This window comes from Ascidia mentula, chromosome 8 (assembly GCF_947561715.1).
Source record: "Ascidia mentula chromosome 8, kaAscMent1.1, whole genome shotgun sequence".
In the NCBI taxonomy this organism is placed as follows: Eukaryota; Metazoa; Chordata; class Ascidiacea; order Phlebobranchia; family Ascidiidae; genus Ascidia; species Ascidia mentula.
This window is the reverse complement of record NC_138573.1, coordinates 4,801,981-4,825,911: the sequence shown is the minus strand read 5'-3', so window position 1 is coordinate 4,825,911 and position 23,931 is coordinate 4,801,981. Positions and strand designations below refer to the sequence as shown.

At 38.3% G+C, this 23,931-nt stretch overlaps 1 protein-coding gene across 2 annotated transcripts; it reads right to left on the bottom strand.

Annotated features, from left to right (window-relative positions):
• Nucleotides 1-1,979: 1,979 nt before the first annotated feature.
• LOC145912634 (nucleoprotein TPR-like) lies at nt 1,980-22,434 on the bottom strand. 2 transcript variants are annotated; one of them, XM_083000171.1, is made up of 50 exons: nt 22,195-22,434; nt 21,987-22,091; nt 21,757-21,927; nt 21,084-21,145; nt 20,838-20,993; nt 20,636-20,779; nt 20,294-20,462; nt 19,500-19,572; nt 19,152-19,293; nt 18,920-19,012; nt 18,625-18,837; nt 18,057-18,263; nt 17,448-17,651; nt 17,061-17,284; nt 16,640-16,778; nt 16,286-16,408; nt 15,953-16,114; nt 15,665-15,769; nt 14,806-15,000; nt 13,924-14,094; nt 13,492-13,636; nt 13,201-13,334; nt 12,948-13,034; nt 12,677-12,827; nt 12,293-12,546; nt 11,900-12,004; nt 11,313-11,528; nt 10,947-11,116; nt 10,078-10,240; nt 9,587-9,649; nt 9,060-9,260; nt 8,672-8,770; nt 8,393-8,488; nt 8,236-8,313; nt 7,839-8,022; nt 7,532-7,579; nt 7,216-7,463; nt 6,753-6,920; nt 6,421-6,501; nt 6,061-6,174; nt 5,504-5,695; nt 5,295-5,403; nt 4,612-4,799; nt 4,388-4,508; nt 4,100-4,275; nt 3,646-3,808; nt 3,101-3,261; nt 2,583-2,653; nt 2,241-2,323; nt 1,980-2,168 (listed from the first exon to the last, which is right to left on the bottom strand). In XM_083000171.1, exons 1-50 carry the CDS (start codon nt 22,346-22,348, stop codon nt 2,110-2,112), a joined length of 7,140 nt encoding a protein of 2,379 aa, XP_082856297.1. In that variant the 5' UTR covers nt 22,349-22,434; the 3' UTR covers nt 1,980-2,109. The 2 variants fall into 2 exon arrangements, with proteins under 2 accessions (XP_082856297.1, XP_082856296.1); XM_083000170.1 differs by lacking the exon at nt 5,504-5,695.
• Between the last annotated feature and the right edge of the window lie 1,497 nt (nt 22,435-23,931).

Genomic DNA, 23,931 nt, shown 5'->3' with positions numbered 1-23,931 from the left:
TGCAAAAATGTGGCCTTTTTTATTGTCCTGGGCAAACTGTGGGGTCACATAAAGATTTAGGGTGTGCATGGATTTCCCATTCGTCCAATCCTGAGATGTTTTCTAATGAAATTAAATCATCTAATTTTGGACGTCTTTGCAATTTTGGGTCACATACTGGATTCCATAATGCCGACAACTTGGAGTTTATGCTTTTATTAAACATGCGAATTCACAAGGTAAAAAGTTTGACTCCTCCTGTCTGATGCTCCAAGTTGTTTATTGTTGCGATTCATGAAAACCTTGCCAATATGATTTTTTTGTTGAATTATTATGCTCGACCGTAAACTGTTTGGCACTTCGCTTATGTTTACATACTGTAATCATCATACCTCGTTAATTTCCTGGTCGTGAAAGCTTATTTTAATAGCAGAAGATAATCAGACCAAGAGGCGGCTAAAACACATCTCCGATACTTCCTCAAATCGTGTCGACTAACGACATATGCATCTGACGCATCACCCGATATCATTTTTTTTAATAGTGGCTGATTTTGCTGAGGAAGCATTTAGATCTTTAATTTTGTTTAGGTTTTCTGTATGAGAAAAATATGATAAGAAATGAGTCAAGGGAAGAAAGCGATTTCAGAGACCAGATGTCGGTTCTCTATAAAGCCGAGAGCATTCGTATTGAGAATTATCATTTGCTTTGTGGAACACGCAAGGATATAAGGTAAGCTCAACTGTGTATGTAACAAGTCTCCGATTATGATTGTAGATTATGGGGTAGAGTGGTGGCGTAGCCAGCACAAAATTTTAATCGGGGTTTAATGTTTTAGTGTTTAAAGCGATTGAAAAAATTTGGTTCGAAATTTCGAATCAATAAGCAACAATCAATTAAATTTGCAAACCAATTTTTTTTATTTAGCCGTAAATTCAGCACAGAAAAATCATAGATGACTCTTTGACTCAGATATATGAGAGGGCAATAATTTACTTGTATAAAAACTAAAGTGGTAAAAGAGCCGTTACTTTTCTTCGTGACAGTAATCTTTCTTTCAGATGAATAAACTTCTGCTTCTCGCTCTTCTTCTTGGACTCGTCCTTCTTGCTTCTGACTCCGCTGAGTCGATAGTCTCTCGTCGATTTTGGAGGAGGATCCGAAAGTATCGCCGCTTTCGTTGGGTCCGTCGTTACCGTTGGATTCGCAGGGGTGATGAAGGTGAGATTAAAACAAGGTCGAGTGTTTATCGATGCCTAAAACGACGAGATGTGAAACAACTGAATATGTTGGTGGTTTTGAGACTGATAAACTCAACATTTTTGTGCTCAATTCTGTTCAACACAATTGTACATGTTTAAGTTTAGCAAATCATGGTTCTTTTTAGCGGTTGATGACGAAGACTTCATGCCAGAAGAGGACGAGGATTTTGAAGAATGTAAGATTTTGAAAAAACTTTTCAAAACTACAGTCATACAGCTTAAGCATTTTTCCCATTATTTAACAAATTCCATTTCACAGAAACTTCAGGAGTTGACGAACCAACACTGCAATTATGTTGTGGGCGTGCGTTTGAATCGACAAATAAAATACGCAAAACTTTACATATGTGTGGTTTAAACAACTAGGTGAAACTAACAAAACAGAAGCCAAACGCATTTTGCAATATCTAATAGGGGTGCAATTAGGGGTTGTTTCGCAAGAAATAAACTATATCTCTATTTAGTATTCTGTCGTATTTTTAGTTAACCCCATTCGAAAATGCGAAATCCGTTTTCACATCACTAGGGTTTGCTGATTTGTATTTCGCATTTAGCCGCACTTTAAAACTTCAATTTGCGTTCTTAACCCTTCTCCATATACTTCCCAGTTTAACATCAAACCGTTGGTTTTCAGCTATTTGCATATACGTGTGTGCAGTGATTTCCATTTGGCCCAAAACATTTATTAAACATCTAACATATTTGTAAAAGACAAGACACACTGCGTTTCTTGCAAGCAATTTTTTTGTATTTACATAAATGGCAGTGTCAAAAGCAGGAAGGCAGACTTCGAAGTCCACATAGCTTTGTACAATCGTAAGTCCTTCCTCAACAATATTTGTGTCTCAAATTGGCACCAATACAGCTCTTAAGGCTGATTTGACGTGGATGGCGAATTCGGGTCCTGACGACGCGTCCGCGACGGCACTGCGAAATTTTTCATTTTTATCGACTTTCACCAGTCACACAACGGAACGTCGGTTGAATCACGTGACTCACCCACTCCCCGAATTCGAAGTCTCCCTCTCTTTGCATTGCGGATGTTGCTTACTTCCGACACGTTCTGTGCATTCGCGTCCGCTCTGCAAAGTATGTCATGCGTTTGCCACAGCAATATGGTCGTTTTTAATTAGATTTTAACCGACGCCGAGAAATAGGACACAAAAAGTTAAAATTAACCAATCTTTGCCAAGAACGATTTACATCGCAAACCAATCACGTTAAAATAAACACATAATCGCACGAATTTGCTTCACTAAATTTTAATTTGCAATCATTTACGATTTTGAAACAGCTCTAATTCCTTTATTGTGACGAAAAAATTGTTACTAAAATCCTTACTCCGTGTCGTCTGCGTCAACAACCCCATCATCTCCTTGCATGTTGCTGCTGCTACTGCTTACAGCACCGCTCTGTAAATTACGTATCGTTGAGGTTACAATTATAGTCGTTACAGTGTTATTTTACTACACTACATATAACAAGTAATTTTGTTCAAAAGTTTGCGCTTTGGAAAGAAAAGAATAATGCTTGATTTTATTTATCAGAAAATTTGGGAGAAAATATGTTATTATACCCTCTGTTAACCTTACCTATTCCTTTAAATGGGTATCGTTTACTTTTCTTCAAAGTTCTATTCGCTTTCCGTTTAAACATTTTTTTTGCATGACGGGTATAATGATATGTTGAAAACAATGCACGTTAAGTTGATTTAAAGATAAGTTTAACCTTCTTTTCCTCGACTAGACTGCTAAACACGAAGGGGTCAGTTAACAGGTCTGCACTACTGCCTACCATGTAATAAACCTAACCATGAAACCAATAGGCTTAATTTAGCAGATGTATTTTGTGAATTATACCCCGGATGTGGTTGCCACGTCAGTTGTTTCAATGTGGGCGAAAGTGGAAGTTGTGGAAAATATGGTGGTCGAAGATGGCAGAGGTGTAGTGGGAACACTACGTAGATTATCATCACCCGTATCGGCCAAGTCCACCACTGTATTGTCCACCGACTCCAGACCTGACATCACAACATAGATCATGAGTTAGTTGTAGAGGATATAACTGGGCATGGAAGTAATTTGGTACATGTGAATAATATCTACCGAGCTATGCTTGCTTTACAAGCGTTAAATAAGGAAGTTTCATGTATTAGCTCACTGGAAACCACTTATAGTATAGCGAATGGTTTAGGCAACCTCTTTTCGAGCAAAACGAAGCAAAAAATAAACTACTTTTACAAAATTCACCCACTAAACCAAATATAAACGTGTTTGTAAAACCTCTGGTGACGTATGTGTTTCGGTTAAACTTGTATTACGTTGTTTTCTTGTGGTTATCTCCAATTACAGTGATTGCCATGAGCCTCTTTGTTGTGCATTGTTAACTGTCATATCTACTTTACCTCCAGGTACAGCTGCGAAGTTTTGAGCGGACGAAACGTTTTCAAATTGGAATTGTGACACTGGGGGAACACGTGGTGAGCTGATCGAATGATAATTTTCGTCGTGGCGAGTTGGGAAGAAAGTGGGAGTACATGGAACAATCCCATCTCCCTCCTCAGTCGACTGCACAATATATGTATGGTTACAATGGCGCCACCCAGTGCATAAACTCGTAATTAACAGTTCCTGGTGTGGAAGCATAGCGTGGTTGAACCATGGATGCTGCTTTTAAAACACTTTTTACAGCAAAAATTGGCCTCTTAATAACCAAGTTTTACGGTTATTCTATACTGTTGTTGTTTGTTTTTTTTAAACAAAGTGACTAAAACGTAAAAAAATACATGAAAATCGTTTGTTTTTTTTTTCTTAAAAAACTCTGCCAGAAAACTAAAATATGTGAAGGTGTGTTTGTACCGTCGGTACAAGACCAGGTGTGAGAGGTGCGGGTCGGCTGGGAAGTCGAGGTCTTGGTATGGAGTCGCTCGGTTGAATGACCAGGAATGGAGGGAAACTGGTGGAAGGCAGACGCGCAGGAATTTGGGGAGAAACGCGTTGGACTTCTGATATGTTGGATGAGCCGATGTCTTCCTCTGTGTGACAGTTAATGATATTAAGCTAAGTTGGCGTGAATACCAGAAAAAAGTTTTGGAAGTTGTTGAAGATAAAAGTTTTTTTTTGTTTTTCCAAGAAAATGATTCTTACCTCTCATCTCGTCCGGACTCTCAGCACCTTCCATAACTTCGCCCACGTCATCATCTTCGTCATCGACCACGTCATCTTCGTCGTCATCGACATCGCCACCAATGTCCTCTTCCATGTCGCCCTTAGAAATGCAATATTTTTTTACAAAACGTCAAAAGTCATGACATTACAACATATAAATACAAAATACACCAATTTCACAAACATATCCATAAAAACGTTACCTCCCCGTCTGACTCTCCGCTGGACACCACGATGACGTCATCTTTTTCAGCCATGGACGACGACGCCACGTCATCGGGGGTTTCCATTTGACTGTCAACACTGTACGTGCTGAGTTGTTGAGAGGCGCTTGCTTCTGCTGAGTGCATTCCACTGTCGGCATCAACCACGTCACCGCCCAGGTTTTCTTCTGTCGTAAAATGTTGAACAGGTTGTATATTGTGCTTTATATGTTGAATGCTTTGCACATTTAATGTTTTACGATATTGAGAAATAAGAGATGGTTTTTACAGCCCTAAACCAGTGGTTTTTTTGGGCTCTTTACTGAAGGAGCCAAACAGATAAATATATAGGAAGGAAAAAAGATTATGGGTCGTTCATTAAAAAAACATGAAAAACAACAAGCCACAAGAAAGCTGCAAAGTTATACAATGCAATTTAGATATGAAAGCGTTGTTGAAGGGTCACAAGAATAAAAAAAATATTTTAAGTTTCGTGCTACAAATAAACTACGGCATATCCAAATACAGTGCTCATAACTAGGTCATTAACACGCTATTTTATCGACGTGGTTATCACCAAGTTTTATACCGTAGATGTGAGAAACAAGCTGTTGACAACAACAAGTTCATAAACAACTCATGGTGGCCGCACCAACGCCTTTATTACAACACATAGTTATTACCTTGCTCGTTGATAACTGGTTCCACTTCGCTTGTGGCACGTGACGCGAAGTCGTCACTGTCAATTTGCTGTGATTGGTCAGGTTGTCTCCCACCACTGCTTACCATGTGCTGAAATAAACGAGTGCAAATGTATGCATACTTCAAAAATTGGTTGCCGCGTAACAACCCAAAATGACCTAACGTTCCTGCCGAAAAACTAATATTGTACCTGCGTAAGACTGCTGTCGGTGTCGCTGATTACAATCACACTGCTGCAAACGCTCTCTACGTCATCTCCACTTTCGCTTCTCACGTCAATTACCTTGCTGCGTTGGCTCACGTGATCTTGGAAGGTCACGTGCTTCGTGGGTAATTCCCCCCAACCCTTGCTCGCTCTGGGGTGGGACCTCGTTCGCACGTGCTGTAAATTACGCACGATAAATACAAAAGTGCGTTCCCACCTTGTACTGTAGTGACGAAAACCAACTGCTCCCAGGGGAAAATATTGCGGCAACTTTCAAAAAACTTGCAACTGGCTTGCAGGCTCTGTATTCTTACTCAATCCTTATAAACACTGCAGCTGGTTTGAACATATTAAACAACTATATCCATCTTGACAAAAAGTTTTCGGACAAAACCTTCACACACGTGTCTTGTTCACCTCTGACGTGTCGGCATACTTTTCTGACGAGAATTCGCGGAAAATAAACATGCTCGATAAATTTGCAACAGCACGAGTAAATTTTCTCAAATACATCGTAACAAGGTGTGCCAAACAATGAATACCTCGGTGGCAACAGGCTCATTGTGGACGTCAGATGATGGAGTAACAGCAGCAACACTCTCACTCGACTGGTCGGGACTTCCCCGCTGACGTTTAGGTTGCGGTGCAACGACAACCTGTAAACATATGAACCGATGATGAAACTGATGTATTTTGTTCCGACGAAAAAACGTTCGAATCGCGGATGCGGGACGAATTGTTTAAACCATCTGGTCGCGTGCTGGACGTTGTTGTTGTTGTTGTTGTTGTAAAGTAACTGCTAGTATTTCAAAAACACCACTTTTTTGCACGTTAAAACATTGAGGAATTTGTACTTGTTGTACACCCAGGCAATATGAAATGTTTCAAAAACTTGATTTTACCGGAGTTTCTCTGCTACTTCCAGCCACTGACACACTTCTGGACGGAACCTCGTCAATCTGATCATATGCTCTTTTCTGGCCCTGTGATCAAAATAAAGAAAAAAGTAACAAAACTATTCAGGTATTTGTTTGTTTCCACTGAAACTTGGCAACTGAGAGGCTTTTCTACAATGTGGAATTTAACCTACTTACGTTTTTTGGGTAGTTTTCTTTGAAAAGTTTAAGGCAATTCTTAGGATTTTGACTAAGAATTAGTTTAAAAATCAACTCAAAGCCGTTTGGAAAGTTTCGTATCAAAGGCAAAAGGAACATTTTAACACCAGTTCGTTTACCGGTATAAACGATCTAGACGAAGGGGCTATAGCTGCACTGGTTCCCGTGCTACTCGATGCACCGGCTGTTGACGAATAACGAACAGCACTCGACGACGATGCTTCCGACTCGGTACTCGCGGAACTCACAGATACACTCGAGGACGGGGTGGCTCTTGCCGAGGATGCCTAGTGAGCGAAAAATTACGTTAATTGCAGGTTATTGTATTATGGTTACAATAAATAAACATTTTTGGAGGGATTATTTGGTGCTAAATGGTGACGTTCCAACTTAATAAACAAAAGGTACATGAAAACACTTGTAAATTGTTTCCTTACAAAAAGAGAGTCAGTAAACATGATGTTAAAAAATAAAGCTTAGGCAATTCGTTTAACTGAGCAATGGTCGTTTTAATAAAGCAGTGTAGCCTAATGCAACCACAATTGCCACAATGGGTATTAATGTATCCAGTAAAATGCCAACCTCTTCCTGTAGATTCTGGTCGTCCGATGATGATACGATAGCTTGATCGTTTTCTGTCGCATCAGTACTTGGTGACGCTTCAGAACTGCGCACTGTCGCCTCTTGCGGCTGCTGGCTTTGTGCCTGTACGGGTTGAGTCGGTGTTCCCGAGCTTACTACGTGCTGTTGCTGCCGCGCAGGGCTCATTGGATATACGAAGGCGCTCGTCGGGTTCGGCAGTGACGTCACAGGCGAGATGGACACCGCGGCTGAGAAAGGGGAAAATGTTTGTTAAATGGTGAATTCCACACTCACAAAGTAGGTCGACATGTTTTACCTGCTGCTTGAGTAGATGAAGAAGCGACCTGCGCTACACTGGAAGGACCTGCACGAAAACGAAACAAACTTACCTAAAGGTGTAAGCTTTGCAGTGTTTCCAAACATTTAGGCGACGTCAAACAAATACCCAGACACGCGAAGAATAAATATGATGCCTTTGATTTAGAAATAAAATCCCAGAGCAACGCCAAGTGGGGACAAAAAATGGAAATAACACAGAAAAGTTGACATTAACTGCGTGGGAATCGATCCTGGAAACCGGACACCACGTGGTAAGTTATGATTTCCACCTGCAATAAAAATACCTGGTCGTTCAGTTTCTTGGTTGTCTTGTTGTGGTTCGGGTTTAACGCGAGCTGTGCTCTTTCTCATTGGCGTTACTTGGTTTACTCGAGTTTGCGGCTTCGCGCGAACGGTCGCAGCTTTGCGGAGTTCCGAGCCTGGAATCGCCGCCGAACGACTGTCAAGTTTTTGTTGTAATTCCTCAACCTGGGACAAGTTAATGTAACACCTTCATTTTTAAGGTCGCACAAAGAATGCTCATTATTTTCCAAATCTTGTCCTATTTGAGGGCAATATAAAAAAATTATATACACAATAGTCAAAAATTAGCAAATAGGAAATAAGTTGTCTCCCACTAATTTACGTATTAATATTTCGTCAACTTTCTTTCAGCAAATGTCGGTTTATGCGGTGACTTACCCGAGCCTGAAGTTCAACTTTCGAATCCGTCTCATTCTTCAACTCGTCCTGGAATCGCTCTCGTTCTTTCGCAGCTTCCTGTGCAACGCAAAGCATAACAAACTTATTTGATCAGCTTCTCATTAAATGTCCATACTACATATAGATAGACAGGTACCTGATTCTCCTTTCGCAATTTTTCAATCTGGGTTTTTGCGTGTTTGAGAAGAGTGCTGAACGTAGTTTCTTTTCCTGTCATCTCATCCATACGCTTCTGTAAAGCCGCAGAACAAATGTGTAACCAAGTACCAACTTTCATAACCAGTGAAGATAAAGCGAGCCACAGAGAAATCACTTGGCCTTAGTTTTACCTACAATGATGAGTCCTTTTCATGGGGTTCAGTGAAAAGCAGACAATATAAATGAATGAAGAGTATTTACTAGTGTTTTTTTTTACCTTTGCATCTTCCGAAATTCTAGCGGATTCCTCTAGCTGTGCTCGTAGTGCGGTATTTTCGCCATTTATTTCGTTCTGTTTTGCTTCATGTTCTGCAAGCTGAAAAAAAATACCACACTGAAACGCCAAAGTTATAATCACATCTGTCCCATTTCAGAAGGGAACAAAATATGAATTGGATTATCGGCCAATTAACGTTTCTAAGTATATAAAGCAAATTAGCTCGGTTGCAAAAGCTTACCACACTTGTTTGAGTAAGCATTGCGCAAAGACGTCGCGGATTTAGTTTTTCGCATCCGTGTCCGTAAATTCACTTTATGCAACACGGCAGTTCTGCTCATTTAACAATTCCTTCACAGCATTGTCATGACAACAATATAGCACTGACCTTTTGTTCAAGGGCAGCCTTCTCGTCACATAGAGATTTATTGACGCTGTTGGTTCGACTCAATTCCGCTTGAAGCCTTGCTTTCTCTTCCAACGCCTTGGCGACCTCCACTTGTTGCACGTTCTCACCACTCGCTTGCTGGGAGGCGCCAGCTTCCTCCGCTGTTTTTGCTGCTTGTTCCGTTTTCTTCTGCTCTTCCTCCTGGATTAAAGTATAGAGATTTTACCACATTGCCTAAATAATTTTTTTAAATGCAGAACCAAACTCTAAAACATAAGGTTTTTGGTAAGCAGGCCTACTGATGAAGGTATTTTGCAGTATATTATATGTTGAATGCTTCTGGTTAGACTGAATAGAAAGAAGCGATTATACTGAACCAATAACTCAACTGAAATATATGGGACCAAAAGGAATTCCAAGTACTTTTACTGGCTGTTATCACTATCGCATGCAAAACTATTCAGTATAAATCAGTAAATTCGAATCATATATAAATCATAAAACATAGTCTATCTGAAAGGTTTTACCCGTTTTTGTTTTGCAACCAGGTCCTCGTACTGAGTTTTGTATCTTCTGCCCACACGGCGAATCTGCGAAGAAAACAAATTTGGTTTCTAACATTTCAAAAAAGTTCCGGTGCAGATATTGTTAAAAAATATGAAGTTTTCATGTTGTGTGAATGTAAAGCTTATTTGTGGTAAGCGAAACGAAACTGCGCACAATTGTATATTGTTTCTGGTAAATCTACCAAACTTTTCAACCGACGAATAATGAATAAATAAACGATCAAATACGTTTCAACAATTATGTTTGAAAAACGTTGAACTACAATTACCTTAATTTAAACAAGAAAAAAAGCTAATATGGTGCAATACATTATGTGCAAATATTTTGAACACGACTGCGTCAATCGTAAGTGCAATTTGGTCGAAACGTTTGCACATATTGTATTGCAGCAAATTAGCTTCAGCTTTCTGTTTTAATTGATAAACTCCAAGTTTTTTGCACTCAAAATTACCTTGTTGACAGTCTGCATCTTTTCCTCCATTTCCTTTTTGAGGTCTGCTATCTCTTTGTCCTTCGCGCTCATCGTCTGCTCGAGACTTGTCACTTGAGAGGTGGTCGACTGCACTTTGCTCTCCAGCGCCCTCACCTGTCCCTTAAGTGTGGAAGCTTCGGATCTGATGAATAATATGAAGTTAAAGCAGTGGTTCTTAACCCTTTTTCTCGCATTTCCCATATTCAATTTAAAGGGAATCCTTTTTTCCCACTGGTAAGTTTTTTAACTTAGAATATTTTTATTGCTTTTGCGCTATACCTGTTATACTTTTAGAACATTTTAGGCATTGCCATAAGTGTATGACGCACAATGAATACAGAACATAACAACTACTTTTGTACATTTTGGTGCCGATTAATTACCCACCTACAACCTTATATTTTCCCACCAGTTGGAAATTTCACACCAGTTAAGAACCACTAACTTCAAGGGTTGGCAAAGCATATACGCAAGGCATTGAATGAAACATAGAGGTTGTAGAATCAATCACGGGAGCGACTAATTGCTTCAGTGGTCTATAATGTGGGTAAACTAACTATACGGAGTAGGAACGATTTCCTGGGGAGGTCAAACTATTTATTATCGCCGAAATTATTTTTGTTGCAAGTTGCTTCTTATTATTAACAGCAGCTAACTGGCGTTGGTAAGAATGGTTTAGTTATGTAATCCATGATTTCTGGAAAGAGTTTCGGAAAGGGAATGTGGGAATCCCAAACGTTTCATGCTTAAATACTTAGATTCTTAACTCTTTAAGAAAACATCTTTTTTACGACTTTGATCAAATTTGAATGCACAAAATGTGAAATACAGTTTTGCCTAAAACTTACTTGAGCGTCGCTATTTCTTTGTTGGCCTCATCCGCCTGTTTAGTTAGCACAGTCTTTTCCTGGAGGAGACGACGGTATTCCTCGGGATTTTGTCGTCGTGGAGATTGCGTCATCTGTTGAACTCGCTCCTTCCACCGATCCACTTCATCGTTCATCGCCTTCTTCTCTGCCTGACGAAGGAATTAAAGTTAGTGGAGAAAGCATGTAGTGTTGTATAGTAATAGAATTATTCAAAGAAACAATGCAGGTGTTTTTAACAGTTTCTACAACGAAAAGGGGCTTTTGGTAGAAGTGCAATAAAAAATAGGGTCAGAAAGTTTGTGAAACATTTGATCGTCCAAAACACGCAGTCAAACACATGCGCACCTGTAGGGCAACACACTGAGCTGACATTTCTCTGTTCTTAGTCTGCAAAGGTGCGAGATCTTCCTGCAGACGCGCGAGGCGGGCGTTTGTTGTTCGAACTTCGTTCGTCAGTCGATCGCGTTCCTCCCGCAAGGTCTGGTTTTCTGCTTTGATTGAATGCATCCCGCTTAACTCATTTTCCATGGAACTCATCTTGGCCAATTTCTCGTTGTTCTCCTTGTGGGAAATCAGAAAAAATGAAAGTTTTGAATTGTGGAAAAAACAATATAAGTTACCGTTACATTATATGGTAGTGTAACTACAATATTTATTTAAATCGCATCACTAATACAAATACTAACCAATAACCAAGTTTCAAAACCAACATATTAATTTATGTGTACGTATACTACGTCTCATTCGTGTGTGATTTACGTAAATATGAATATGAATCGAGAATACTAATTTACACCATATCTGAGAGGAATAATAGTAAGACCCTTGTAGCCAAAACACAACTTAAATAGCGTAGTTTATTTCCTACATATAGACTAAAGGTCTGTTCTTATATTTACGAGATAGCAGATCGAATGAGATGGTAAAAATACCCGAGTTTTGGTTTGTTCGTCAAGCAGCAAATGTTGGGTTTCCTTGGTTTGTTTATTGGATTGTTGCAGCTGTTGCTTGACGCGCCCATTCTCGGTTTGAAGCAGCTGGAAAAGCCAAGCGTTAAAATATTAACTATGGTAAAAATAGAAAAAGGTGTTGTATGATATAGTAATCCAAATATAGGTTATTTACGTACAAATTTTCTTTTTTAATCGTCCTGGTCCACATATAAATACATATACTGTAGTGTACACAATACACACTACACACTTTCTTAAAATATCAACAAAGAACAACGATTGCAGGAGTACGGTATAGTGACAAAGAAATCGCCATGAGAATTATCAAAAACTTAAGGTTTTCCATGAAATGTCCAAAGATTTTATCCCCACCTCGCATTTCGTATCAGATATCTCCTTTTCACGACGCAAAAACTTTATGACGTCAAGAAGCTGCTCGGTCGATTTGTCACCCTGATCTCCCGAGCTCCCTCCGGCGGCCGCTGTGGCAACGGGGTCGCGTGATTGGAAGAGTTTGAATGGTGAAGTGGCGGCGGTCGGTGGCTGCTCCTTGCTGCGCAAATCCACCAACTGATTGCTCAGGTTTTGTATTTGACTATGCAGGAGCTCATTTTGTTCTTCGATCTCTGTCAAAAGTGTCCAGAAAAAAGCAATGTTAATCACTCGACCTTCGTGACTTGCAGGAACTTTCCAGACATAGCATTGCAAGAGTCAAGTGTACAGAACGGTTAAAGGAACACGAACCACGTGACTCACCGCCTATTCTCTTCTTCTGCTTGTCATTTTCGGTTTTAAGTTTTTCTTCAAGTGACATCCAACTCTCCGACTTCTCACTTAGCGTCTGTTCGAGTGAGCGATTTTCTGATTTAAGTTTGTCAAGACCGTCGCCGTAGTTCTTTGCATTTTCCTTGAAAAAAAACAAAAAAATTAATGTTCTTAAATTAATTTTCCGTAAAACTTTTCAGTCGTTCATGCCCGCGTATATACGCAACGTGGAACAACAGGTATGTAAAACTTGCAAACCTACCTTCAAGTCACGAAGTTGTTGGACTGCACTTGCGTGCAAGATCATTTCGCGCTGATAATTGTCATTTGCTTCTTCCGCTTTTGTCACCTAAACAATTATTTGAAATAAAACACAGAAGGAAACAAATGTTTAAATATTTTGAATTATTTTTGCTACCTTTTATCGAAATGTTTTTTTCCTACTTTATAGTTTTAAGTTAAACTACATTGAAGCGAGAACGTTCTGTTCATAAATTTTTAATCTTGGGGCGCACCTGCTCCTGTAAATCGTTTCTGGCCATCTGTTCGTTTTTAATTGCCTCCTGCGTGCGTCTTAGTGCTACTTCCAGTTCGCTTTGGACAGAATCAAGTTGCCTGCGGAGATCCGACGTCTGGCGTTCGACCTCCCCTGTCATATGCTTGGAATTACGTCACGCAAAAAAATGAGATATTGAAAACAAATGAGTAGTTTTCCCATTCACACAGTGAAATAGCAAAGCGGTTGTTTGCGTTGATGGCATCGCTTAGATGGGTGAACAGTTCATTCGACACTGGGGAATACCCACCGGTTACTTTGTATTTCTCGTTCTTTAAGGATTTGTTTTCTTCTTCGATCTTGACGATTTGTTGTTCGAGGTTGGTCTGGTGGCAACTGCTTTCATCCAGTCTTGCCTGTAGTCTGTCCATCAACTCGCGGTTCGCCTGATTCGTCTGTCGTCAACAAATACAATTTTAACCGTGATACATCAGTATTTATCAAACTGCACAAAAAACTTCACAACGTGCCCGTTTTTGCCACAAGCAACCAACATAGTAGCAACAAGACCAGCCAAGGTTGATAGCAGTCCAAAACACAAGGAGGAAACAATGCAATTGATTACATCACATACTTACAAGCCATTTCTATTGTGAACCATAAATTCAGCAATATTTCACCACTTTTCACATGTATCAAATTTGTAATAAGTTGGTATGATAACACTTCTGTTCATTTTCACCTGCTTGAGGCTTTCTTCGGCGGCCGCGGACACTTCCCTGTAATGCTCAACGTGGAACCTCGCTTTCTCCAACCTTGTTTCAAGGTTCGACACCTCCTCGTTCTTCTCCTTTAACTCCTGTTTGGATTGATTCAACAAATCTTCATCTCCGCTGCTTGCAGCCTGTGTTCTCTGGAAAGAGTAAATTATCATGGACGAAACAATAAAGCAAACAAAACACGACAAAAAGACACGATTCTCATGGTTTTGCCCAACCAGTATATAAGCCAAATCTTTGGGTGAAAAGCTTTCGTGAACTGATAACTATCCGCAAGGTCCGGCGTTAAACTTTCAGGACAATTTGATCTGACCATAAAACTAGATCAGTGCTTTTGGACCTGTGGGACCATCCGCACTGGTGCGGATGTGAAAATTTGTTGTGCGGATGGGCAACACGGTGCGGATGAGTGCGGATGACAATCGCCCGATAAAAGACTATTTAGTCTAAGAATTTTTCATATTTGGTTACGTACACTAGCTTCAAGAAGCAACGCTAATCCTTCCCTTTTAATCGTTGGTAGGTTTCAAATCGTTTAAATTTCGAAAATTCCAAGAAAGGGAGATTTATCACGAAGCCTGGCTGTTGGTATTAGTTATGTACATCCTTGGGTTCGCAAACGTTTCATGCGCGGTTTGGCCGCATTGTGCGGATGAAATTTTCGTACCACAAAAAAGTGCGGATAGAATTTAAAAAGGTTGAAAAGCACTGAACTAGATGAAATCATAATTTTCCTGATTTTAATAAGGTTGCACTGGATTTAAAAGTATCCATTTTTGTGTAAAAATTGCATAATGTTTGAATTGATTTAAATCAAATATTGGAAGACAAATTAAATTCAAAACCTCTTGACCGCCGCCACCGCCGAGTCTGGTCAGACGATCCTCAACCGATGTGAGTTTGGCTTCGGCTTTTTTCTTTTCCATCTCCAGGATATTGACTTGCGTTCTGGTTTCACTCAGTTCGGTTGACAACTTGTCGCATCTCGACTTCTCCGCTTCGAGCATTTGCTGCACAGCGTACAACTGCTTTTCCACAGCCTGAAACATTAGGTGCAGGTTGAAGGGTTTGTCGCGACTAATGCAATGGTGCAATAACAATGGAACCTGGGCCTACAAACAGGGTCACCATATCGTACTTATTCCCAAGATTTGAGGTTTTTGTTACGAGCAGTGTCTTAGAAAATATAAATTTGCTTATTTTCAGGTACCTACTTTTTATTAAATATACGGATTATTAGTGATGTTGTGATTTTGGAGAAATTATCGATGTTTGCCTCAGAAAAGGTCATGGTGTTATTCAAACCACACAGTGTCATTTAATATTAAGCAAAGTTTATGAAATAAATCAAATTTTGGCCTCAAAATGCAGAGTGATTATTTATTGGTTCTGACCGATGGCAACCCTGTCTATAAGGAACCTATGTACGTTATGTCCTTACTGTGGAAAACGGTTTGGTGCGGTTATGCGCTATGCTGAAACAAATGTCAAAAATACCCTTTTAGACGAGGGTGTTTAGTGGTCTTTGTTTAAAAGCCTACACGGTTTGGTAATCGATAAATGCAACCAGAGTCCATAAAAAAACGACGCATGTTTAATTAAGCTATACGCTTGTTGCGCAACGAATGTAATCATGGTAAAATATAGTCTAAGGCAGTTAATGACGGTAAATATAACCAAAGACAGGTGCGACCGCCGATATACCTGAATAGCATCCTGTTTACTCTGAGCAATATTGTGTGAGTTTTGCCGCAAGGTGGCGATCTCGCGCTCTTGTGCCTCGACGCGACTGTGAAGTTGGGAACGAACCTGAAACAAAAATTCGGAATTCAAGTCATGAATTTTAGACACATGTAACGTTGATTTAAAATAATAACAAAAACGAGACGTACGAAAAAATCTACCAAAACTTTTAAACAAAGAATTTGTTGAAGTATGTTGCAGGTTACAGGTTACAGGTTACAGGTAAAGAGATTTAATTTGCATCCACACCTCAAAGGCTTGCCTCTCCATGCTCTGCTGCACCTTCTGCAGGTTGCTAAGCAACACCGTTTGGTTTCTCTGTTCTCTCTGCAGTGAAGTGTTCTCGGTTGCAAGTCGGTCCTCGGCGCGTTTGCTTAAGTCCAACTCACTGCGCGTGATGTCGAGGCGACTCTGCATGTAGTAAAGCACATACTTGCACAGCCAATATACAACAAAAATCTTTTTCTGCTTTGTGTCAAGGATATATCTGTAGATGGACGCTTTCACACAAGCAAACTCTTGTCAAATGTAAATCGTACGTACAGCGTTTTTTTGTATTATTTGAACGAGAACAAGGTTTACCTGCAGTTTAGTGCAAGTTTCACGCAGAGAACCCAGTTCGGTGTTCAGGTTGCTTGCAGACCTTTCGTGTTGTTGGGCAATACTATAAAGCTGAGTATTACGAATCCTAAGGGCATCAGATTCCTGAAACAAATTAAGGTAAATGAGTTTTGAAATAAAAATTGTGGTCTGGGTTTGCATAATGCCAATTTTTGTATGTTAGTTTCAGCAAACACAATCAAACCAAAAAATTTTTTAGGAGAAACATCTTTTGAAACATGAGATTTTTTAGAAAAAGGGATAAAACAATTATACGCTTATGCACCTTTCCAACTTATACATGTGGGTGTAATTGCGTAATACACTAATGCACACCTTTTTGGTGCTTTCCATTCCAGTTTTCATCATTTCACACCTTTCCTTTGAGAATTCGACTTGTGCTTCAAGTTTGGCACAGGATGTTCTTTGTTGCGACAATTCACTCTTTAGACTCTCAATTTTCTCCTCGAATACCCTGAAAATATTTTTGTTACATATGAATTACACTCTATGTCAATAACTCAACACTTAAGTTTTCCCTTTGTGGCACAGTTAGGGTTACCTTTCTCTAATAAATCATCATTTGGTAAAACACCATTTCATTGTTAATGACAATTTGTTTGCTTTTTTCAAATGGAGCAGTGTGTTTATAGTTACAATGTGTATTAAAACTTAAATAAATATGAGAATTTTCGATACCAATGTGGTACAAATACCACATAACAATTAATATCTATCTTCCACAAAAGAAACCAACTTGTTGTTGGCAAGAACATCATTTTTGTATTCTTCGAACTCCTCCTTTAATTGAAGAAGTGCTCTCTTCTCTGAAGCTCCCCCAACTGCACTGGGACTTTTGGTCATTGATTCGGAGTGCTTGCTTGGAGTGGTGGTTGCCGAAGCAACAGATAAACCACTTGCGTTAAGCATTGATTCACCAAGAATAGATGGGTTTGCAATGACACTCGGTGGGATTCCACCCTGTTAAATGTCGTGGTTATAATTTTCTCAGTTATAACTAAATTAAATTGTTTTAGACCTTCAACAGGTCAATCAACACCATATATTATGATAGATTTTTAAAATTAATTGCAGAAACTGTTTTTTTTTTCTTTCAAACTGGCTAGATCTTAACTACATTTACCTGTGGATTGTGAGCAAGCAAGACACGGTACATGTCTCGTTGTCGGACAATCGCTTCAACCATGGTAGTTTGTCTGCTTCTGTCTTCTCGCAGTCGTTCCAACTCTTCATTTGCCTCCTCCAGTTGAGCTTGCAGTTGTAACGTCTGTTTGTCAATACCAGCCTTTTCAGCTTGCTCTTGTTCATCACTCAGTTGTCTGATAACCTGCACAGAAGTGATGAACAGTTACACTAATTTATTGTTAGTATTCCATACACCAAGCTTCATTTTTGTGGCAATGGTTACACTTTTGTTGTATTGGTGCCAAGAACTGTTCGTATATGGCACTATTCTCCTTACCTGGATGGCAAAGGAGTTTCTTTTGCAAGTAAATTAATGGAAAAGAAAGAAACACGGAATCCAAAAAGGAAAATCCCTGTCTTTTCCAACCATACACACTACAACCAATAACTTATCTGCAAGTTAGTTTTGCATCAGCAAAAACACATTTATCATATATTTAACTTCAAATAGCACAATTAAACAAAGGATGCTAAGATGCAAAATTTCATGCTTTTTTATATTTTATTTCTTTTTTTATATAATTTTTTTTTTATTATAGCTACTTACAGCAAGCAGTTTCTGATTTTGTTCTTGAAGCTCTGCAATATCCTTAAAAGTAACCAATGTCTGGGTGATGAGCTCTGATGAGCTGCTTACATCATTGCACGATCCATCTTCATTGACGACCAACAGGGATTTGTCTCTTCCTTGTGCTGGTGACAACTGCACTTGTCTTCCTCGAAGTTCTTCCACCTCTTTTAGTAAGAATCTGACCTAAAAACGTACAGAGTCCTGAGAGTCAAACAGCTGTTTCAATGTAGTGTTTTCATTAAGCAAGGCATTGTTGCGGGTAATATTGCAGGTTTTTTAGTTTAATAAATAAATATAATATAAATTTATTTATAAAGGCAAATATAATATAAATTTATTCTGACAATGCAGAAGTAATACTGTGCTTTCGCATAGCAAGGCAGGAACACTGTGCAGGCCCTTTATATTTGGCGATCTCGGCTCTCATACCTTTTGATATGAATTTACTCTGTTGATGGTTTTTACAAAATCTGTACATTTTGGTCACAGAAAAAAATTCTTTTCATGCATCACCAAAAATTAAAGTAAATAGGCAAATAAAAACCTGTTTGGATAGGTCAGCATTTTCCTTCTTGTAACGCTCCAGCTCCCTAGTGAGGTGTGAACTGTGTCTCACAGCATCATCAGCCTCCTGACGAAGATGTTGAAAGTTGGTTGCTGCCTCATCAGTTTGTGACGTTAGTTGGTTAATAGTGATGAGTGCACGTTCATAATCTTCACGCTGGCGCTTTAGCAAGGGGGCTTTTGTATTCAATTCCTTTACAAAAATAAATTCCTTCATTAAACACACAGAATAAGTTATTTTAAAACAAGTGAAAAATTACCACAAATGTTTTTACCTCTAGAATGGAGTCCATTGCTTCATTCAGTCGTTTATTTTCTTCTTTGGCAACTATCAGTTCATCTGTTTGCTCCACATATTTCGAATAAATCTGTGAATGTAAGTAACTCAGGTATGCGTTTGACCATAAACAAACATAATAACTCAAAAATAACTTTATTTATGACAAAAATTTGTTTAAATGATTCCATTTATTGCAGATCTAAAGTATTAAAGTGCCCAAATCATACTTGAGTAAGAGTCATTCCTGATTTAATGAATTTGCTCGTCATGGCAGCTGTTGGACAAAGATCAGCCAGTTCTTCCTCACTTAATTCTTGTTTCTTGTTGGCTGCAATTAAATCATTTGCACCCTCCAGTTCTTTTTTTAATCTAAAACAAATGGAAAAAAATTTTTCATAGAAAAATGTTAAATAGGTTTTGTACCTTGATAAAGGGCATTACGCTGTGTGCACTTAGTTTAACCAAAACCAGCAAAATACCTAAAACAAGCAAATATTTTTATTTTTAAAATTTTAATTTTTTTAAAAATATTTTTTTCATTTGTCGTCCACCATATTTATAAAAAAAAAGCTTACCTCTCAATATCAACATCCTTTTCATGAGATTTTTGATTTCCTTCACTTAACTGAAGTACAAGATCATCATGTTCTAAAATAAACACAAATATACATGTAAACATATGTATACTGTATGTCCATACCAGACATCAGCAACCTTTAACCTGCAAAGAGCCAATTACACTCTTCAGTACTGAAAAAACTACCTTGTCGGTCCATGAAACTGAGTATGGCTAAAACGCAAATCTTGGAGATAAAAAAAAAGGTAAGTTTGAAGGGATTGATTCAATATTCCACACAAAATAAATCAACTGTCACTATACATTTTTAGTAAACTTGCAAAACCCCCGGTATATACAGTCAGAAGTCTTAAATGTATTTTGTTTATTTATGGTATTTTCTAGTGATGTTCCCAGTTCCAAATTATCAGGCCCGGCCGGATAGTTATCAATTAAATCCGGCTGGATAATTTGGATCTTAGGTTAGCTTATCATGAGTGGAACAAATAAACGTGGGCATTTATTAATATGGTATAACACGTCACGAAAAACCTTAATAACTAACAACAGATCGTGTAATTTGTGAAATGTTTGTCCGTTTTTAGGACAAAAATCTTTCCCAACTATTCGGTAAAATTAAGTGTATTATTCGGCCTGGTCCGGATACCCGGATCCAGCGCAAGACATCATTAGTATTTTCCCTTTTGTACTTGTCCTCCTATGGCACCTTAAGAGACTGAAACAGTCTCATGTAACACGGCAGACATGGGTTGCCGACCTCTGGTCTTTATCATTAGTTATGATTTCACTTACTCTCAGAACTGGATTTTATAATTGTTTGTAGTTCTTCTACTGCGGATATAAGCTCCTCAGACTTCTTGTCGGCATCTTCAGCTGAGGATTTATAAAGCTCTGCAAGTCTTGTCTGTGATTGGAGCTCACTTCGAAGCATTTCTTCCATGGAATGATAGTCGTCTGTAGTCTGCATATTAGTTTTTGATATTGGTTGCTCATGTTAAAGGGAAAAAGCATTCTTATAAAAGTATTTATACAGCATTACAAGAATGCCCATAATTGAAGATATATTTGGTATAATGTGAAGAAAATATTTGCATAAAATCCATATCGAAAACTATTAACAGTAATTTTTTTTGCCTTGGTAGACTTTTCGTGGAGTTGATTAAGCTTCTCCTGCAAATCAGCTTCACTCTTTTTCAGCATTTCATTTGTTTCTTTTAGCATTCGGTTCTCATTGCAAGTCAACTCAAACTGGCTTCTTAGTGATACCAGCTCATTTTCCTAAAATTGAAATGATTTTGATTAAAAATGTAGCAATAAAGAAACAAAGAAAACATACCTTTTCCTTCTTGTAGGACAAAAGATAGTTTGTTTTTTCATTCAATTCCTCAGTCATTGTGGAATTCTGTTGTGAAAGCAGTTCCCTCTCTTGCTCAACACGCTTTGTGTGATAATGTGCTGAGACCTCTGAACTGCTGACTTCATCAAGTTTCAACTGTAACGGAAAAGCGCAACTTCGGTTTGAGACTGTGTTTTTTAAAAAGCTGTTTCAATGTGTAAATATGGTATATTTAAAAATATTCACCTGTAATTCATTTTTCGATGTTGTAACATCACTTAACCTTTCAGACACTACTTTCCATTCCTCTGCAAATTATAAAAAAAAATTAGGTATATATAATTATATCAAACTTCATACGGTCTGTGGACCATCAGATACTTTTCTTTTAATTTAGGATCAAATGAAAACTACAGATAAATAATACTAGTGTAATAAACAATGTGTGCTCTAGTGTTTGGAACATCTGGATTTGTATGGGACTGTTAGGTGAACAAATGGTCTTAATTTAGGGCTAAATGTTTAATAAGCACCCTCCATCGAACCTGGTTTAATTAATAACTGTGGTGGTAACTAACATACCAGCACTTACATGGTATGGCATTATTATGATTTTACCGCACATGTAAACACTTTTTCATAAGTTACTGTTAATTATTTTATGATACGAGTTTAAACTCAGTGGATAAGTATATATATTTTCATGTTCAAAACATTGAAACAGAGAAAACAAATAGAAGTATGTTGCTATAATGTATGTAAAATGATATGATTTTGCTGATATTAAAACTGCAAAACCAAATGAATATTTTGGTAGCAGTTTATCAATATCGATATAAAAAAAATAATGCAAACAATATGGGTTACTAAAAAGCTGTAATAAAACAATTTTTGATCATAATTTCATCAAAAAACAAACCATTTAATCTTGAGATTTCAAGATCTCGCTTTTCTACAATATGTTGAAGGCTAAGTTTTTCTTCCGACCAAGTATCCCTAATGCGTTTTAACCCAATATTCTCCTGTTGGCTGTCAAGCAGAGATGATTCAATGCTGGAAATTTTATCTTGGCAAGCTTTCAGCTCAATTTCTAAAGCACAACAAATGGTTAGCTGCGAAAAAAAGTACAAATATTGATATAAATTTTACCTAGCTGGTTACATTTTTGAGCAGCATTTTCATGCAGAGAAGATTCGTTGTCTAAGCGACTTGCATTTTCAATTAGCTTCTTGTCCAGTTCGTAACACTTTTGTTCTGCACAAATAATGTTAATAAAGCACTTTTTAGTTTATTATTTATGTTTGTTTAAAAACACAAAAACCAAATGGTGTCAAGTGTGAAGTATGATTTTCGTTACCATAATCAGATTTTATTTTCTCAATCTCCCCCTCCAAGTTTTGAATAGCTCCATTTTTTCTTTCAGCATATTGTTCAAATTTTTTAAGTACTTGCGAAGAAATAGTCTGGATTTCCTCATTTGAAAATACCTCTTGCAGAACTGCGGATGTCATTATCCAGGCACGAAAGTATAGACCGCCTAATGCAGGATTAAACAACAGGCATAACGGAGGGCTTTGTAAGCAGCTGGTGACTGCTAAAATCTACAAATTTAACAAAGAGCCATTAAACCCTAATCAACTAGGCTACAAACGAGGAGAATGAACAACTAAATGTAACACAACAACATTATTACAGCATTTTTCCTTTGGGACACACACACGCCTGAAAGTTTTTTAATTCCTCCTTCGCGCAAAGAAATTTAATCGGATGACGTTAAAAATATTTCAGAATAGCGGACGGCAGTTTTCGGGCTTTGATAATTGGGTTGGTGCAGTCAAGGAGGGACCAACGGGGCCATAACCCCTCTCGGATTTGTTAGGCAAAGATTTGAAAGTTTTCTCAGAAATTCCCGAATAAATTGTCGTTAAACACACAAATCGTGTCCTGCTTCGTAGGGTTTTTACTCACTTTCTACCCCATTAGTTTTCGACCTAAGGTCAAAGATCCGTTCGTTCTTCCGGTGGTAAACTGCAATATTCCTACCACTAAACAAACGAAACGGCAGGAAAATGTATTCTGTTTTAACAAAGCTGTATGTTTTGTTGGTCTCACCGATAGAATGGGAATTTTATGGGCCCGAATTAACGTCATGAATGGACCTGACATCACAAGGCTGCAGGTAAAGATTGGCTAAAAACACATTGGTTTAGTTAAAAGTTCTTCAATAAAACGTGTGCAGCGCACCTTTAAATCATTTTTAGGGGAAATTTCTTTGACGCAATAAACAAATACAGGGCAATAAACAGCAACTATCGAGTCACAAGATAAAATAAAAACCTAAAATTTTTTGCTTCGCAATATTGGTACGAACACGGGCTATGGTGTATGTAGCAAATAGTACGTAGCAAGGTGTTAACTCAATAGCGGACAAATTTCGCAACCAGATGCCACAGAAGGTTGGAAAGTACCCATTTTAACAGGGACGGAAATTTCCAGGAAAACCGGATTGATCTGCAGAACTGTTGCTAATTAAACCCGCTGGAGCTGGAGTTATGACCTTAGGGGACCAAAAGAAGCTGTAAGTGCTGGGAGAAAAATAGAAAAGTAAATAAATTGATGACTTTCATGTCTGGTGGTTCTGCATGGAAACTCTGGGTAATTAATCACTTTATTAAAAATTATTCCCATATGCAAGTTATTACTGCGTATATATACCTCTGACTGAAATATGCGCCCTTGAATATCCAGCTAATTATTATGAATTCTCTTTAGTTCAAAATCTTCTTATCCAAAATTCTTATGTAAGCAGTGAAATTCAGCCTTTTAACAAACAAACAATCGCAAAAACACAAACAAGAAGCTTAACCGGCTGACGCATTGTGCATGGCAAAAATCATTACCACTGATGTGTCAAGTTTTGCAAAAAAAATACGTCAAGATTTTACGTCACAGAAGCTGTTCCGCTCGATTTATCGATTTCAGCTTCCAGCAAGCACCTTCGGATGAATATTTAATAACGGTGTGGTGAAATTCCCTCTCAGATACACACCATCACAACGGAGCGAATCAAATAAATTATTTAGGTTGTTAAACT